Source organism: Musca autumnalis, unplaced genomic scaffold (assembly GCF_047663935.1).
Source record: "Musca autumnalis isolate F117 unplaced genomic scaffold, ASM4766393v1 scaffold_3, whole genome shotgun sequence".
Lineage (NCBI taxonomy): Eukaryota > Metazoa > Arthropoda > Insecta > Diptera > Muscidae > Musca > Musca autumnalis.
This window is the reverse complement of record NW_027411866.1, coordinates 110,807,754-110,827,790: the sequence shown is the minus strand read 5'-3', so window position 1 is coordinate 110,827,790 and position 20,037 is coordinate 110,807,754. Positions and strand designations below refer to the sequence as shown.

At 37.1% G+C, this 20,037-nt stretch overlaps 1 protein-coding gene across 12 annotated transcripts in view; it reads left to right on the top strand.

Moving 5' to 3' along the window:
* The window catches only part of LOC141397476 (uncharacterized), a 655,384-nt gene that overhangs the window by 521,085 nt on the left and 114,262 nt on the right, over nucleotides 1–20,037 (top strand). For all 12 annotated transcript variants that reach the window (XM_073973773.1, XM_073973783.1, XM_073973777.1 and 9 more), the window contains 4 exons: nucleotides 2,101–3,483; nucleotides 3,562–3,774; nucleotides 13,672–13,870; nucleotides 13,973–14,601. In XM_073973773.1, coding sequence (XP_073829874.1) covers nucleotides 2,101–3,483; nucleotides 3,562–3,774; nucleotides 13,672–13,870; nucleotides 13,973–14,601 — 2,424 coding nt within the window. The remainder of the gene's footprint in view (nucleotides 1–2,100; nucleotides 3,484–3,561; nucleotides 3,775–13,671; nucleotides 13,871–13,972; nucleotides 14,602–20,037) is intronic.

Here is a 20,037-nt window from a genome sequence, read left to right as displayed (position 1 = left end):
CAAGATGTACGCTTCTATGTGGGCCTATACTGATAATTCCCTTCTGGAATATTTTATTACCCCACTGAAGACAAAATAACAAATTTCAGTCCTTTCAGTGGGACTTTCACAACCTTCAGAATTACGAAAATCAGGAGGTACCGTTCTATGGGGGCTATATCGAAACATGGGCCCATACCGACAAATTTCAGTCGGAAAGTTTTTTACCTCCAACGAAGACCAAATACCAAATTTTAGCCATTTCGGTAGCTTATTGTGACCACAATCTTCAAAATACGGAAAATCGGGATGTGCCGTTCTATGGGGGCTATATGAAGGTGTGGGGCTGTAACGACAAATTTCAGGAAGAAAGTTTTATACCCCCAACGAAGACTAAATTCCAAATTTTAGCCATTTCGGTGGCTTATTGTGGCCACAACCTTCAAAATACGGAAAATCGGGATGTACCGTTCTATGGGGGCTATATGAAGGCGTGGATATATACCGACAAATTTAAAGGGGAAATTTGAATACCCCCAACGAATACTAAATTCCAAATTTCAGTCATTTCGATGGTTTATTGTGGCAACAACCTTCAAAATACCGAACATCGGGAGATACCGTTCTACGGGGGTATATGAAGGCGTGGACCTGTACCGACAAATGTCATGTGGATAGTTTTATACCCCCAATGAAAACTGAATACTAAATTTTAGCTTTTTCGGTGGTATATTGAGGCCAAAACCTTCAAAATGTTAAAAATCGACAGGTACCGTTCTATGGAGGCTACATATATGAAGGGGTGGACATATACCAACAAATTTCTAGGGAAATGTTTTATACCATCAGCGAAAACTTAATAGCAAAATTCAGCCATTTTGGTGTGATAATGGGCCTAAAATAAAAATAAAAATTGTATTTGTTGTTGTTTTATCAGCTATCTAATAAAAAGACAGAAAAAAATTTGCAAAGTGGGCTTGGATTCAATTTTCGCGATTTAAAATTTAAAATCAATTTTTATCAATGATTGTACTCTTCGATTTTCTTGAAATTTTTTTGTATTAAACTACGATTAATTACTAAAGTAGTAGTAAAGTAGTGGGATTCGAATGATTACTATTTTTTCTCAATTATTTAAAAATTGCATCCAAGTCCACTGTGCAATTTTTTTTTCTATTTTTTAATAGATACCTGATAAAACAACAAAAATACAAAAAAATACTTTTTCTATTTTTACCAATATTAAAGAAGTTATGTGTATTTCTTTGCACATAGTTTTTACAGAATTTTACATTTTCCAGGCGCGATATCTCTGGAACCGTTAATAAAAAAATTCTGAAAATATACTAAAATGTTTTGCTGATGAGCAGCATCCCCAAAGCAAAAAATAAAGGAAATCAAAAACCCCAACTTGAAAAAGTGTCCGATTTCACTCAGAAATCTCCATATATACTTAATAGGGTCTCCGATGAATATTTGGATGTGTTGCAAACGGAATGACAAATTTAATTATACCTCCATGTTATGGTGGGGGGTGTAAATACCAAGCCATCTTTTAGTCCAACAATCTTCACATTATAACTGTCGAAGCACATATTGGAGAAGTTTGAAAAATCTATCAATCACACTACATGTGTGAATTATTAGAGAAGAACTAAAAAGGGAGAGTTCGTCTTCGGACGGCTCAGACAAAAAAAGACGCATAAGTCAAATTAGATACTGCTCCCACGGACCTTTTAAAGCCCTAAGCTATTTTTTTTTTTTTTTTTTTAATTATTGTTGTTGAAATGCCGAAGGGAACAAGGCGGCTTAAAAAAAAAACTAAAAAGGGAGGACACGTGCTTCGGCGTTTTGAAAGTTTGCATCTCCTAAATAGTTGGGACAAGTTCTACCATTTCAACATTTTTTGGATATATTAGGATTTAGATTCCTTATACATTTAGCATTGCAGTTATTGAATGCATTCGATAATATTACAGATTATTTAAGTTTTTGTCATAATAAAAAATAATATGCATTTTAAAATACACCAAATTTTAATATAATTTTTTATCCTAAACCTTCTTTCTCACTTCTCATTCCAACTGTGTTTGCTTTCCTTTCCATTTTCTCTCTTTTCAGACTGCCATCTAATGTTACGTGAAATCTCTATGGGTACATTGGACTATACCGTATTGCCTTTATACTGCATAGATTGTACAGTTCATTTTCCTAAATTTAAGCAACTCAACTCAATGGGGGTTAGCGATCCCAATCCAAATCCACCACCCGGTATGTTGGTGGAATTACAACGCCTAAATGTGCCATGTACCAGTGGTGGCTTTGTGCGTTTCAATCGCCAGAAGATATTGTGCGGCAAGCTAGAGGAGCTTGACAACACCGATCGAATATATCATTTTAATGTGCGGGACGACACATCTGTACAGTTCTATAGGAATCCAATGTTTAGTTTAAGTTTTAAATTAGTCGATTATTGCTATAATGTAAGTACAAGCAATCAAACGGGCGAATTTTACATAAGGCCCAGCATGAAGGATACGTTGGAGTGTTATTTTCGTATACATCTGCCCTATGGTAATCGGGTACTGTTACGAATGGTAACAAATAATGCTAGTGATATTTTACCAATGCCAATTTTTGGCCAACAACAATTCGGATCGGAAGGTATGACGATGGCAGAGGAAGGTGATAATGGTGATGATGAAGAAGAACTTTATTCGATATTATCTAGCAAGGGATCACGAATTGCGGCACAAGTCATTAATTTAACCCTACACAATGGCAATGTTAATGGCTTTGGTGCCTATTCTCCATTAATGCCATTGATGAGGCAATCTGAATTGAATTCAACGAGTGGTCGAAAATTATCATCCCACAGTGGAGGAGATATGAAGCAGAAAAACTTTGGCAATATGGTTAGTCTGGATTCATTTGGTTTTTTGGCTATAAGCAAAGCCAATCTACAAATGGCTTACACCGGCACCGCCAATTGTGTCGGTCTTGTGATAAAAGTATTCGAAAATGACAATTCGGCCAAGTGGTCACATTGTGTCAATGATACTCGTAATGTACGTGGCTTTATATTAGAATCAACAAGCAATACCCTAAGTGTACATCTTTTTCGTACATCAGCACCAATGGCAACGCCATCTCTGTGGCAAAACGACAACGGCAAACTGAATATGCCAGCAATTTATTTATCGTATCAGGCTCGTCCTCTTAAAAACATTGTCTCAAACTGTGCCTTTGGTTGGATTGCTATGCAACAATTTTGCATAGCTGCCATTGAATTGGCCATGTCCTGGCATGAAGGTGAAAAATACTGCTCCAAACTGGGTGGCCACTTAGTTTCGATACGCAATGAACAGCAGCAACAGACCATAAATGAATTACTTATTAAGAGCCCAGGCTATAAGGATGAGAATGCCTATTGGGTTGGAGGTTCGGATAAAAGTTATGAGGGTGATTTTCGTTGGAGTGATGGTCTGTTATTTCAGTACACAAGTAAGTTTGAAGAAGAAAAAAAGGGAAATAAAAAAAAACAAAATAGTAATTAAAATACATTTTCCTTTGAAATTGCAGATTGGTTTCCTGGTTGGTCGCAGCATGGTCACTATAACAAACAACCCAATGACGATGGTCTTAGCAGTCAGGATTGCATTGAATTGAGACGTTACTTTCGAACACCACCGGGAGTACAAAGTAGCCGAAGTCCTGTCACAAATCGTTATATGTGGAATGATCGAGACTGTAGTGCCAACAATTATTTGATATGTGAGAGAGCCATGGATGATGGTAAGTCAATCAAAGGAAGAGATTATGTTTTTTGTCACAAAAAAATGATAATGTGTATGTCTGTTTAAAACGGATTGATTTTGCGAATAACGCATTCAACTGAATCTTGTGTTGGGAGTCTTTCCTATCGATAGATATCCCGCACATCAGTCATTTCAGTTGATCACCGTATAACTTAGAGGATTAGGACCACTATGTCAGGAAGCAGGGACTTGCCCACGAAAAACATATTACTGTAAACATAACATCACTATAACAGGACCAAACCAAAAACTTCGAACAGATCCTAAACTACACTTAAACAAAAATGTTGAAGTTTTGTGGGGAGGTGCCCTTAGGAGATGACCGGTATGGACCTTTTTGAAGTTCCGATTGTTGTAATCACTCTAGCGTCCGCAATAATTGGGATAGAACGCTAAAATTTTGCACCCGAGTGTCTTTTTTCCATAAGCAGGTCAAGTTCGATGATGGGCCATATAGGTCCAAGTTTTGGTATAGGTCCCATATAACGGTACCTCCCGATTTAAGGTATTTTGAGGATTTTATTTACATTTTTTAATTATGAATTAGCATAATTATCTGAAATCGGGCATTTGAGGTTCCCAATGACCAAAAAGCTTCCCTACTAAAAATTGCCAAGATAGGTCCACGTTTTGGTAAAGCCCCGATATAACGGTACCGCCCGATTTCAAGTATTTTTACGTTTTTAGTAGAGTTGTGCCAAAGTAACTATATGGAACTATCTAGTTCACTTCGCAGTTCCAATGGCCCATATTTTTCTATGAACAAACTGCGTTTACTTAATATCACACGTTATATTTTATGATGTTACTCATACGTTTTGGAACTAGTACTAGTAACTAGATTACCCAACTCTAGTTTTTAGCTACATTTGCATACCGAATTATCTATAATTTGTCATTTAGCGTTCCCAGTGATCAATAAACTTCTCCAACAAAAAGTATGGACATAGGACTACGTTTTATTGTAGCCCCCATATAACGGTACCGACCGACAGATCAGAGTATTTCATGGTGGAGGGTATAAAAGGTTTGGCCCGGCCGAACTTACCGCTTTTTTACTTGTTTAAGTTTTGGGGGGAAGTATGGGAAGGTGTAGACCGATAGTGTCCATCTTCGAACTTAAACTAAATTTGAACAAAATTTTACGAAGGCCTAATTTTGGACCAAATCCGTTGATCAGTTCGAGAGTTATCGTACACCTCAGCCATAACACATGGTGCCATAGGTGTTTTATTCAGCTTTCGGACCATTTTCTCAGGAAGTATAAACTCGCCCCTGAAAAAACTTGTACCGTCCTATTGGGGCAGCGAATACAAGTTGTTACAACAAAAATCAAAGTGATTCGAAATCAGCTATTAAACTGCATTTATCCGAAATTTTGTGTGGGATGTAGAGGAAGGTGGGAGGTAGTAGAAATTTTACGATGTGCAATGTATGTACCAAGTCAGTTGCTGCCTTCAAAAGTTACCGTGCGTACTAGTTTTCAGAACATTTTTGAACTTTTGTGGGGACGGTACCTAAAGTAGTGGACCGATATGGCTCATCTTTGAACTTAGTTTGCACAAAATAATAAGAAGGCCAAATTTTGGACAAAATCGGTTCATCCGTTCGTGAGTTATTGTGTGCTCCAGACTTTTATAAATTACATCAGGGATGGTACCTGACGCCATGATGGTACAATCATCCGCATACGTTAAGATCTCAATGCCGCCTAGACGGTGTGGAATGCAGGATAGGTAGAGCTTAAACAGGTCCGGAGATATTACCCCATCTTGGGGAACTCCCTGTATCACTCTAGAGGGCTTGGACTTCTTATTCCTAAATTTCACGTACAATAGACATCCACACATATAATTGATTATCCAACCTTTAAAGCTTAGCCGAAGGGTAGTCTGAAAAAGTCAAGAGTCTTTGCTACGGGCGATAAAAGCGAAATCGATTTGCACGATTCAGCTTTGCTGGCATCCTTTCCTTGCTTCAGCGGCTGTCTATCTACCCAGCCAGCACTATACCCTCTAACCATTTCCGAGGACCGAATTTCACAACTCAATATGAGCATTAAAGTCCCCCAAGACCAGCCGGTTATTACCCTCCAATAGCTGGCTATTGAGGGGACTGCGGGCTCGTATTCTGATGACGACGACGACTCACTGGGGGTTGTGTTCACTCAGCATGCAGCAACAGAGTCCCTGTCGTAGTCCCTAACATAGACGAGCCCAGAGAAACTCCTAAGATGCACTCATCTCCGGCATCTATTGCATCCCACCGAAGGCTGAATGTGGTGGATGAGTACTTGGTTGCGAAGTTTCTTGACTACAGAGAAATTCAAATTTCGGGTAGTTCCGTTAAAAATGTTGACAAAACCCTGAAAATACAAGAAACCGGGATGTACCGTTATATGGGCCTATTCCAAAAAATGGACCTATTTGGATAAAGTTTGGGAGAGAAGTGTTGTGCGCAATAGATGCTTCAAAAGTCAAATTGCACAAAGTTCCGTCATGAAATAAGACTAAAATTTTCAAAACATTAAAATCGGGAGGTACGCTTAAATGGAGCCTATGTACAAGGTGGGGCAAAAGTAATCCTCCTATCAGAAAATGCTATATATTTTGCGATTGGCCCCTAATTTCAGTTCTGTTTTGACATTTGCGAAATACACGTTGATAAACAATGTTACGCTACACTGCTCCAGAACGCGGAATATTGGTGACTATTTATTTGACCAATAATCGGTCGGTGGCTTGGACACAACGTGAATTTCGTCGCAGACGTTTAGCCGCTCGCTTCGAAGAGACTGGCACAACACGAGATGCTGCCAGGCATGGCAGACCCCGGAGTATCCGTTCTGCAGAGAATATTGCTGCTGTAGCCGAGGATGTGACGGAAGCGCCTTCGACATAGACCAGACGACGTGCCACACCAATGCGTAGTTGACGGTCTGTACAGCGAATTTTGGTACGATATTTGAAGATGTTTCCGTACAAAGTCCAGACGGTGCATCAGCTGTTAAACGCTGACCGCCAATCGCGTCTAACATACGATCAATCCATCCTTAATCACCACCAAGAGGAAGATGATTTTTCATCAAAAATAATCATGAGTGATGAGGCGCTCTAAACTTCTTTTTGTGGGGCTATTTGAAGTCGCGGGTTTATGTCAACAATAAACTGTGGCAGCGGTCATTTATCAGATATCATATTCTCGACTTGATGTAAAAAAATTAAAAGACCAAATAACAAGTAAAAAAGTATCAGTCGGCTTTGCCGACAGAGATATACCCCCCTCAGCCTGTGTGGATTGAAATACTTTTTTCCCAAAAAAAAAAACGTATGTATTTAGGGGGGTTTTCAACATTTTGGGCGTATGAACCGACAAAAGTATAGATGGGATTAAAGCTCAAAAAATTGCGGGGATATCGATAGATAGGCTACTGTGAGCCCACGAAAACATAATATCGCTGTAAACAGGGCCACTAGGAAAACCTTCGGTAAAAATGTCCAAAGGATCCTCGAACAGATACTTAACCACACAAAAATGTTGAACATTTGTGTGGGTGGTACCAAAGGTTCGAGCTTTCCAGCCACTACATATGGTGGCATAGGGGTTTTTTACAACTTTCGGGCTGTTTTCTCAAGGAGTATGGACTTACCCCTGAAAAAGCTTTTACTGTCGTAATTGAGGCAGCGAATGCAAGTTACTTCAACAAAAATCAAAGTGATTCGACAGCAATTGAATTTATCCAAACTTTTGTGTTGAAGGTACCAAAAGGAGTGGACAAATATAGTCCATATTCGAAACTGATCTATATCTGGTAGATATGTTAGGATGTGTAAAGTATGGGCCAAATCGGTCACCCCCATCAAGAGTTATTGTGCGCACAATTTTTCCGAACATTTTTTAGCTTTTTTGGGGGAGGTACCAGAAGGAGTGGACCGATATGGCTTATCTTCAAACTTAATCGGCAGAGTCGTTCGAGAGTTATCTTGTGCTACAACCACCTCACATGGTGTCATAGGGGTTTTTTTGCAACTTTCATGCTATTTTCTCAGGAAGTATGGACTTGCCCCTGATGAAACTTGTACCGTCGTATGGAGGGCAGTGAATACAAGTTGCTAAAACAAAAATCAAAGCGATTCGAGAGATGGCCCTAAACTGAACTTTTCCGAAATTTTGTGTGGGAGGTACCCGAAGGAGTGGACCAATTGAGACCATATTGGAACCTCATATTACTCTGGTAAAGAGTTTACGCTATACAAAATATGGACCAAATCGGTCACTCCCTTAAAGAGTTATCGTGCGAACAAACTTTCCGAACATTTTCGAACTTTTGTGGGGGAGGTACCGGAAGGAGTGGACCGATGTAGCTCATCTTCGAACTTAAACTAAGTTTGGGCAAAATATTCCGAAAGCCAAAATTTGAACCGAATCGGTTCATCCGTTCGAGAGTTATCGTGCGCTCCAGCCAGCAGGACAGACAGACAGACAGACGGGCGGACATGGCTAGATCGACTCCAAATTGTCTGAAACACATTTCGTCCAAACATACTTGGGGTCTAAAACCATTATTTCGATGAGGCACATTTTCATCGTATCAAAGTGTATATAGCCTCCTTAGCCTAAAGGCTGAGGGTATAAAAATAATCCACAAGAAAAATCAAAGTTTTTCATTTTTTTTTAAATTACAGCCAAAAAACTTCGGAAGATTACTTTTGCGCCACCTTGTATATTGAAAATTTTTAGGGAGAACGTTTTGTGACTACTGTGAATCTTAAATGTCAAATTACGGTTAGTTCCGTCAAACATTGTAGCTAAAACCCTCAAAATAGCGAAAATCGGGAGGTACCGTTATACGGGGACTACACCTAAACATAGACATATGTTGACATATTTTGGTGGAGTAGTTTTGTGACCCCTAATAACTTTAAATGTCAAGGTGCAGCTTGTTCGGTTAAAAATTGTGGGTTAAACCCTCAAAATACCGAAAATCGTGAGGTACCGTTATATAGGGGATATACCTAAGACAAAAGCAATTTCTCCAACAGTTAAGTACCTAGGAGTAAACCTGGACAGAAAACTGAAATGGAAAGACCACATTCAGGAAAGGGCTAATAAAGCCCACAGATGTTGATCAACCTGTAGGAGAGCGTAGGCTCAAAATGGGATTTCAATGCTACACTGCTTATACAGAAACGTAATTATACCGATTTTAACTATGGACAAAACATGCAATGTGAAAATATTGCAAAAAGTCCAAAGAATGTGCTGCTTAAGTATTAGCGGGGCAATGACGACTACACCAACTAGGGCTTTAGAGAAAATTTTGTTTGTACACCCAATAGCAATTCAGGTAAGGTATGAAGCAGCCATCGCAGGCATAAGACTTAAGTCGATGCGAGCGAGTGGATCGAAAGAGACCACCAAACATACCACCAAAACATATTACGGGTTACAACGGGTGAATCAATAGATCATATTGTTACAGACCGTATATCCGAAACAAGTGAGGTGGCTTTGTGTGAAATATTAATACCGGACAGAGACATGTAGATTGATGGAACCCTAGCACGGATGCCAGCTGGAAGCAGCGTTTTACAGATGGGGCTGTGCTAAGGTGGAGGACGGGACTGGGTGTCTATATCGTAGACAAGGAAACGATAATCTCCCTTCAACTACAGGATCATAACACGATCCAGGCCGAAATCCGAGCGATCACAGAGGGTCTGAACTGTTTTAAGACTAACACAAAGCCAACCACCGTAAACATCCTAACGGACAGCAATCAAAGCCATAACAAGCAAGACAGTAAAATCAAAAACTGTCCTGCAGTGTAAAAAGTCAATTAACGACTACTCCCATCATGGTTCGGTTAACATTATATGGGTACCAGGATATGCAGGGATTAGGGGTAACGAGACAGCTAACTCCTTAGCAAAATGCGCTAGGGAACAAACTGTGATAAACCTAGACAACGCTAAGCCTTTAAAAGCGGCGCGTATAGAGTTAAAGGCATGGACAAAATATGCTCATATATCCCTCTGGAACACCGAAGTCAAGAGAAAAAACACAAAAATCCTATGGGGGAACCCTGACGAGGACAAAACGAGGGAACTACTCTTGATGAATAAAAAAGACATTCGTAGACTGACAGGAATCCTTACGCTTGTCGAGAAACAACCTATTTTGTGGAGGTGCGAATGTAGAGCATGCGGAGAAGACGACGAAACGTTGGAACACTTTCTATGTCACTGCCCATCCTTCGCGAATCTGAGAAACCAACACCTAGGTTATGGTACTATACAAGAACTCAAACAAATTATGGCAAGCGAGTTCAAAAACTTAAGAGATTATGTAAATGGGACAGATTTTCTAAAATAATACCTTTTTAAATAAACACAAACAATAATCTTCTTCCAAAATTCTAAATTTTAGGTCGCAGAACAAGGCAGCCCTGGCTTGAGTGTATGTCCATACGGACATGTGGCGATTTTTATATTGCCCATCTTTTCAACCTAACCTAACCATACCTAACATGAACATATGTATGTTGCAGAGGTCCGCAAAATGCATATAAAAGGCACACTCTATTACCTTTTCCCAAAAGCGAATAGTGCAGTGCCTTGCATATAAAAAATTTGAATGTGCAAAAAGCAGATTCACCCCAAAAAATGATTCACTGCTTTAGTGCATGCTTGCTTGCTTTTACATTTGTATTCACACGATTCGCAAATGCAGTATGCACAATACTGCATACCACCACACAGTATCGTACCATATTCTGTTTGAATAAATGAATACATTTGCCAAATTTCGCTTTTTCTTTGAGTTTCTTTAATAATAGGATAAACTAAACTAGTAATTGTTCTTATTGTCTCAACATTAATTTTTTTATGTTTATTAACATGTAAATTTGACCAGACATATCTACTGCTTTTGTAATGCAACGTGCTTTTTCGAAGGCAGCGAGCAAAAAAGGCAACGAGCTCTTGTAGTGTGTTGTGTGTGTGCAATTGGCACACACTCATGAAAGTAAAGGCAAAGCAAGCAATAGCATTAAACAGAGATGGCAATTGCAAGCAATGAAAAAAGCACGAAATCGCGAATACGCATTAAAAGCGAGTGGCATTTTGCGGACCTCTGGTATGTTGACAGTTTTTGGTGGAGTAGTGTTGTGACCTTTAAGAACTCTAAATGTCAAATTACAGTTAGTTCGGTTAAAAATTGTATCTAAAAAATTTCAAAATAACGAAAATCGGGATGTATACTTAAACGGAGGCTACATTTTTTGGCGGAGTAGTGTTGTGACCCCTAAGAACCTGAAATGTTAAATTACAGCTAGTTCGGTTTAAATATTTAGCTAAAACCTTTTAAATACCGTAATATGAGGGCTATATCTAAACATGGACCTATGTTAACAGTTTTGCGGTGGAGTCGTGTTGTGACTCCTAAGAACCTTAAATGCCATATTACATCTAGATCGGTTAAACATTTTAGCTAAAACTCTCAAAATACCGAAAATTGGGGGGTACAGTTATATGGGAACCATAACAAAACATGGGCGGATATAGCCCAACTACGAAATTGACCTGCGTGTGGAAAAAATACTCGGGTGCAAACATCTAGGACTCTAGCTCAATTTTTGCGGACGTTAGAGAGATTACAGCCGACGGATATTGTTAGATTGACTCAGAGTTTTATCCTGATCACGAATATATGACGAAAAGTAAAAAAAATAATATTGCTGAAGCCAAGGTTTGCACTATTGTAATACGCGAACTATTGCAGAATACCATAAAATATCACTATAGCTGCAAATGCAGTCTTTTTTACAAAGCTTAAAAATTTTGCCAAAAATTAAATTTGCGTGGAAACTATGACCGCGTTAATGAATAGAAATTGGTAAAAACACGTTAAAGCAAACTAGTTTTTTAACTTTGTTATTCGATTGCCAGTCAAACCGTTTAAATAAGGAATATCTGGCCAAAGTGAAAGTGAAAGAATACAAAATGAAGACTATACTTCTAATGTACCACTTTTCAAAATCTCCACTGCTTCCCCATTTTATTGATGGCTATATTTTGAAGCCATATTTTTGGTGTTTTTTTTTTGTATTTTTGATCTATATGTGGCGCGCATTCCGGTATTTCAAAAAGCTAATTGTGGTATTAAAGAACTGGCGATTACGCATAATTTGGTATATTTTAACTATGTAGTTTATACAGCATCACAGTAATCTACTGCCAAAGGCCAAAAATTTGTTCGATATTTTTTCTAAAAAACCTATTTTTTGGTATAGTATTTACAACATCCTTTTGATTCTGCTGGAACCCCAAGATATTTTAGTTTTTTGATGGTCCGGATCATATAAATCATAGATCGTGAAAATCCCTGAACTAGAACGGCGGAAACGGCTACTGTAAAAATAGAAAAATATGCGAAAAATGTTTTTGAAAATATCGCAGATTTAATCCCGTTTTCTGTGGATCATTTCCTTTTCAATGAAGAAACTGACACATCACTCGAGTTTTTGCGAAAACAGCGGTTTAAAAAAAATTTTGATATGGGAGCTGTATCCGATTTATCCCAAAAATAGTCTGTGATGCTACATCCACGGTTCTTGATGGATTTTATCGAAATAGGTTTAGATCGATGTATTTTTTCATGGTTGATAGTGAAATCGGATGCGCATAAAAAGTGTATGCAGTTTGTGCAAATTATAACCGTTATACAGTTTTTGTACACTAAACTGAAGACGATGCCACATCTTAGCATTCAAAGTAAATCCTGAAAATGTGTACAAATTAAAAGAGAAGAAGTTATCCGATACAGTTTTATTTCAAGATTATATGCCATATAAAGTAACCCAAAATTTATTTTAACGTTCTCCATATCTTTTCGAGAAGTAAATAGAATAAAAAATGTAATTTTTTGCGTGAAATTTAACTAAAATAGAAGAATAATTCCAACTAACTCACAAAATAAATTTGAAAAATATTTTCTCTTACAAAAATATTATAAATTTCCTCAATATATTTTTTGTTTTTGCTATAATATGCAAACCGCTAAACAGATTTGTATAGTTTTGGTTTCATTTGAATCTTCGCAATGTTTAGATTACGTAAATATTTTTTAAATATTTTTCAGATGCATAAACAGATTGAGTTTTTTTAAAACAAGCTGTAAACCACCATTTTTTCAATTCTTTTTTAATATCCGCGAAAATTTACAACTTTTTCACTAAAATTATGGTACCTCAGCATATATGAAGCCATAAATTAACAATGTTTCTCAATATAATTAATAGCGTTTTTATAACAATTTTTTCTTATAATCAGAATTGAAACCGGCATAACTTTTGCGAGCAAAAACCTAAATTAGTAACAGATTTGAGAATGGGAATTTTGTCTCAATCCATGTACCAAAAATCTTTCATGTAGCTTCAAAAACATTAATTTTTTTCTAATGGAATATTAAAAAATTTAGAATTTTCCTCATTTATACTTTATAGGGTCGCAAATTGTTACTTAAATGCATAACAAACTGGAAAACAAACATTATATACCCTCCACACTATGGTGGAGGCTATAAAAAAGGTTTACTGTTTTCTAAAGTAGTCTTCTCTAACCACTTGTACTTTTTCCACTCCCAAGAGCCTGTACGGGTAAAGGACATAATATTTTACAGCATTTTGCTGAATTTTTATGAGACATAAATCTTAGATTTCCCTAAAATTTGCTAAATTCGCCAATTGTATAGAATAGAATATGGCATAGCTGTCTCAGTGAACTTTGACAAGATTCCCATTGTTTCTACCTTACAAATTGTGCAAAACATAACCATCTCCTTTAAACCAATCCACTTTATTTCTCTTCCTCAGAATCAATGAGACGTAATTGGTTAAATGACTGTAACAAAACTGTGTCCTTAAGCAAAGAACATCCACGTGCTTCCATATGGAGTCCTTCATTTCCACGCCAATATCCAGATAATGCTAATTGTTATACAACAATAACAGCACCAGCTGGTTATCGCATTGTCATCGAATTTGAAGAATTAGTTATAGAAAATGAACCAGGGTGAGTATTAAAAATTATTTTATTAAATTTAATTATTACTTAATTTTAATATTACTTACTTAATAATGCAATAAAAACGTCTTTTTATATTATATTTTATAGTTGTACTTATGATTATTTGGAGATAACCGAACCAAAATTCTCCGAGTCACTAAAGAACCCAACGAAAACATCTTCCAACCGGCATCGTTATACACGCAACAACAACAATAATAATATAAACAACGACATCGGCAGAAATTTAAATTCTCGCACATTTCGCAAACGAAGTTCACCAGACAACAGCCAAGAGGAATATCCAGCCGATAGCAGCATTAGTAGTGGTGGTGATCAATCTTATGCTCCCATGAATACCGATTACAATGGATATGATTTGTCACAAAGCAATTATCAAAAACTTTTACAAATCTATTCAAGTTTATATAGTCCCCGCGATGATTTCGTTATACAAACCCCCGACTATCCACATGGTAATCCATTTTATCAGCAGCATCCACATCATAATCGTCATCATCATACTCCAGCATCATCCACTTTGGGGGGAAATGATAAACAGGATTTTTCAAGTCCAAGTAACAAAGATGTGATACCCAAACGTTTGTGCGGCGATTGGAGTACTAAATTGAAGTTGCTGCGTTATGTTTCCAAAGGATCCTATTTGGGATTGCATTTTGTTTCGGATTATTCGCATCATTTTGGTGGTTATAAGGCTAAAACTTATATGGAAAATAGTGAGTATTTTTGTTGTTTGTTTTATTAGACATTTTCAACATGTTTTACTTTTTTGTTGTCATATATTGTCCATATTTTTAAATGATAAGCGAAATCCTCTCATAATATAATAATCTGTAAAAAGTATTTTAATAAATATTTTACTGTTTTTTGAAGGCACACATTTTATTTTATAACCTACTAAGTTTTAATTCTTAATCATTACAACCTATCTGTCCGTCCGTCCGTGTTTTTTTTTTTTTTCATCGGCAATAATAAATGCTAGGATTTGATATTCTGTTCGCAAAAGTTCAAAGTATTCGTCTAAGGCTGTAAAAGGTATATATGTACATTCGTGATTGGTCGAAATATTTATTTATAGATCCTATTTATCTACTTGCCCTCCTTCTAAACTTACTTTTTCGAAAAATGTAATCGACTTTGCTACGTATGTTCGTCCATCTAAGTTTCAAATGTCTGGTGGTTTTCTTCAAATGAATTACTGTAAAGAAGCCGCGATAATCTATTAACAAGTACTAGGTAATAGAAGCATATTTAGACCTATCAGAGACCGAAACATGGTACTTTATTATGACTTCACGGAACTATTTCATCATCAGGAGACTAAGGTTCTTCAAGTGAGTCAATATGAAAATATCCTTTAGTTGCTGAAACCATGCCAACCTAGCGATCTTTGTTTCCATAGTACTTTTTATGTGGGCCAATGGCGAATTTTCAAAAAATCGCTCTACAGGCTACAATTATTTTCCAATCGATGAAAAAACTTTAGAAATTCATTACACTGCGTGTAATTTTTCGAGTCATGTTTTATTAACCATATTCTGACTCCACAGTGTGACAGAACACCAAAAAAGAGAGGACGCGTGTCTCGCCCTTTTTTCCTATCTCATGTTTGCAGGCAGGTCAAGTTCGATGATGGGCTATATCGTTTTGGTATAGCCCCATATAACGGCACCCCTCGATTTACGGTATTTTGCCGTTTTTAGCTACATTTTCAGACCGATTTAGCTATAATTTGACGTTTAGGGTTCTTAAGTGTCAATAAACTTATATAACAAAAGTTGTGGACATAGGTCCACGTTTGGGTATAGCCCCCATATAACGGTACCCCCCGATTTATGGTATTTTGACGTTTTTAGCTACATTTTCAGACCGATTTAGCTATAATATGACATTTAGGGTTCTTAAGTGTCAATAAACTTATATAACAAAAGTTGTGGGCATAGGTCCACGTTTTGGTATAGCCCCTATATGACGGTACCCCCCGATTTACGGTATTTTGCCGTTTTTAGCTATATTTTCAGACCGATTTAGCTATAATATGACATTTAGGGTTCTTAAGTGTCATTAAACTTATATAACAAAAGTTGTGGACATAGGTCCACGTTTTGGTATAGCCCCCATATAACGGTACCCCCGATTTACGGTATTTTGCCATTTTTAGCTACATTTTCTGTCCGATTTAGCTATAATTTGACATTTAGGGTTCTTAAGTTCTTATATAACAAAAGTTTTGGACATAGGTCCACGTTTTGGTATAGCCCCCATATAACGGTACCCCCGATTTACGGTATTTTGACGTTTTAGCTACATTTTCAGACCGATTTAGCTATAAATTGACATTTAGGGTTCTTAAGTGTCAATATAAACTTATATAACAAAACTAGTGGACATAGGTCCATGTTTTGGAATAGCCCCCATATAACGTTACCGCCAGATTTCAGGTATTTTGACGTTTAAATTCACATTTCTAGACCGAATTAGCTATAATTTTATACTTAGGGTTTTTAGTGACCAAAAAACTTATATTCGAAATAATTATGATCGTAGGTCCATGTTTTGGTATTGCCCCATATAACGGTACCTCGGTATAACGGATTTCGGTATCCCCATATAACGGATTTTCGGTATTTTGAGAATTTTACCTACAAGTTTTAACCGAATTATCTGTAATTTGAACATTTGACATTTGAAAATCTTAGTGGTCACCACACCTCCACCAAAAATTGTCAAGAAAGGTCGATGTATTGATAAAGCTCCCATATAAAAGTACCTCCCGATTTTCAGTAATTTGATGATTTTAGCAACAATATTAAACCGAACTAGCAGTAATTTGACATTTGAAGTTCTAAGTGGTCACAACACCTCTCCATAAAAAATTGTCAACATAGGACCATGTTCGGATATAGTTCCCATATAACGGTACCTCCCAATTTTCAGTAATTGGCAATTTTAGCTACAATTTTTAACCGAACTAACTGTAATTTGACATTTGAAGGTTGTAGTGGTCACCAAGCATCTGCATCAACAATTTTCAACATAGCCCCAATATAACGATACTTCCCGATTTTCGGTACTTTGAGGATTTTACTTAAAATGTTTAACCACGTAGGTCCATGTTTTGGTATAGCCCCAAAACAAACCTCCCGATTTTCCGTACCTTAGCTTTATTTTTTGGACGAACTTTCTGTAATTTGAAATTTAAAAGCCAACAAGAATTGTTCATTTAAGTTCATATTTTCGTATAGCCCACATACCTCCGAACTAGCTGTTAATGACATTTGAAGGTCCCACGTTATGCACCGATTTTCGGTATTTTGAGAATTCTAGCTACAATTTTTAACCGAATTAGGAGTTATTTGACATTAAAGGCTCCCATCAAAAACTGTCAACATAGGTCCATGTTTTATTATAACCCCTATATAACGGTACCTCCCAATTTCTCGCCCACCAAAAATTGTCAACATACATAGTTAGATATAGGCACCATATAGGCACACAAAAAAGGGCCTCCCGAATGAAGCATTTTATGTACTTTATCTGACATTTTAACGTACCCACTTAAAGTTGGGAACAGGAATGAAAATTAATTATTCCATTTTAGTTCAGAATATTTTATGGTGGAGGGTATGAAAAGTTCGGCCCGGCCGAACATAACGCTTTTTTACTTGTTTTGTACTAAACTACGATCAATTACAAAAATTGGAAATCCTATTTGGTATAGGTATAGCTGCCATAGAACGGTATCTCCCCAATTTCGGTGTTTGAAGGTTGTGGCCACAATAACCTATCGAAAAGGCTGAAATTTGGTATTTAGTATTCGTTGGGGGCATTCAACTTTCCCCTCTAAATTTGTCGGTATAGGTGCACGACTTCATATGGCCCCAATAGAACGGTACCTCCCCAATTTCGGTGTTTTGAAGTTTGTTGCCATAATAACCCATCGAAAAGGCTGAAATTTGGTATTTAGTATTCGTTGCGGGTATTCAACTTCCCCTTAATTTGTCGATATAGGTCCAAGACGCGATATACCCAATAGAATGGTACCTCCAATTTTCGGTATTTTGAAGGTGAAATTTGGTATCTAGTCTTCGTTGGGGGTATAAAACTTTCTTCCAGAAATTTGTCGGTACAGGCCCACACTTTTATGGGGGCTATAATAGGACGGTACCTCCCCAATTTCGGTGTTTTAATGGTTGTGGACAATAGTGGACAGTGTTCTTCATTAACGAAAGGAAACTAATTGTTCCACGTCCATACATCTCGTGGTGGAGGGTATAACAAGTTCGGACCGGCCGAATTTAATGCCGTTTTTACTTGTTGGCGTTAAAATTTAACGATTCTTGTCAGTAACCAATAAACAAATTTGATAACCCCGCTACTGAGCATCTAACTTTAGGAAATCACGGTTGGCAATCGATACGTCTCTCCAGATAAAGTGGGCGAGAGATACGTTATTGCGTTGGCAATATTTGGATGGCTGCCCTATCCAGCCTCTTAGTAGTCACAACCTAAGGAAGTAGCCGCGAATGGGCAACAAACAAGAGCCTGATTAAACAAAATACGAAGCCACTAATATATGTAGAACATACTGTTGCGAAGAATCATCAGGTATGGTTAGATCAGCTTATAATTTTACTGTGGTCAAGCACATGTATACCTTATTCGGCTTGAGGCGAAAATTTCGTGCTACTCAATAAAATATGTCCTGTTAGAGCAACAGTCATAACACTGATTGTATTTCTGTTAGCTGAAACTACCCTTATCCATTTTAAGTTTCGTAATAAACATAAAATGTTATAAATCTGGTTTCCCTTTAAGTAGATCAGGATAATTCGTTAAAAATATCCTTTCCATCACAATTATAAAAGATTTAACTGTGTCGGGAAAAAACAAAATGGTTAAATTTTTATTCTACAATATTTCAAATTATCCCTATATTTCTTTTATTACTACTTTTGCACACTTATTAAAAGTTTTCATTTGCATATTTTACATTTAAAGCATTTCATTACTATTCTATCTAGCAATGTATATATGTGCATTCATCAGTTCTTAACTGTATATTTCTATGAACTATGCATTAACATTATATTCATTAAGTAATTCAGCTACATACCATACATACATAAATACGGATTCGTTAACTTATATTTTATTTCGCATTTACACTTATATGTAAATTTATTGCTATTAAATGAAGCATTAAAACATAGATACATGCTTATTAACATTTTATATTATGTGGTTAAATACTTACATAATGTACATATTCATACATACATGTGAATACATTCATTTTAAAGGAAAATAAACAAACTACTTCCCAAAAAACCACAAAGCTAGACATTCTATTTAATTAAAAGATTATTGACGATGTTACGATTGAAAAATTTGTGGTTTTTAAGACTTATGTGGAAAGCACTTTGATAAACACTTAATTAATTGGAAACCCTTTAAGGTTTGGTTGGTTTACGTGGTGGCTATAACCTTTATATCCTCAATTAGTATGTTAAATACATCGTTTTGAAAACCACCCCACTCGGGTAGAGATTGTTATTCCGTTATAGTATGTTGATAAATTTTATCCAGCCTGATGAATTGAGAAACCTCAGAAGGTCTCCCAGACCTAGTTCGGTTGATCGTGTAGGAACGGTCGTCCTAGAATTTTCAATCTTCTTTGCAATTGTGCAGGGCAGGAGCAGAGGAGGTGTTCAACCGTTTCTTCCTCTTCTTGGTTTCCGCAACTGCGACAGTAGTCATTGTGTGGAATATGTAAGCGCTTTGCATGGTTACCAATGGCCCAGTGACCGGTTAGCACCGCAATTATTCTTGCCAGGTTCCGTCGATTTTTGAGGAACTTTGTACGTTTGATGTTGTAGTGTGGCCATGTAGATTTTGATATTTTACAAGTTTTAGTCTTGTCCCGTCTGATCTCTGCTTGTGAAAGATAGTATTTGAAGATATCCCCTTTAACTACTCCCATTGGTGTTGCGACTGACGCCCTTGGAAGTTCGTTAGAGGCAGATCCCGCTCTAGCTAGTTCGTCTGCTTTTTCGTTACCAACAAGACCCTTATGACCTGGGATCCAAGTAAGAACTACTCTGGTCAGACGCCCTAGCTTAGCAAGTTCTTCTTTACATTCCTTCACCAGC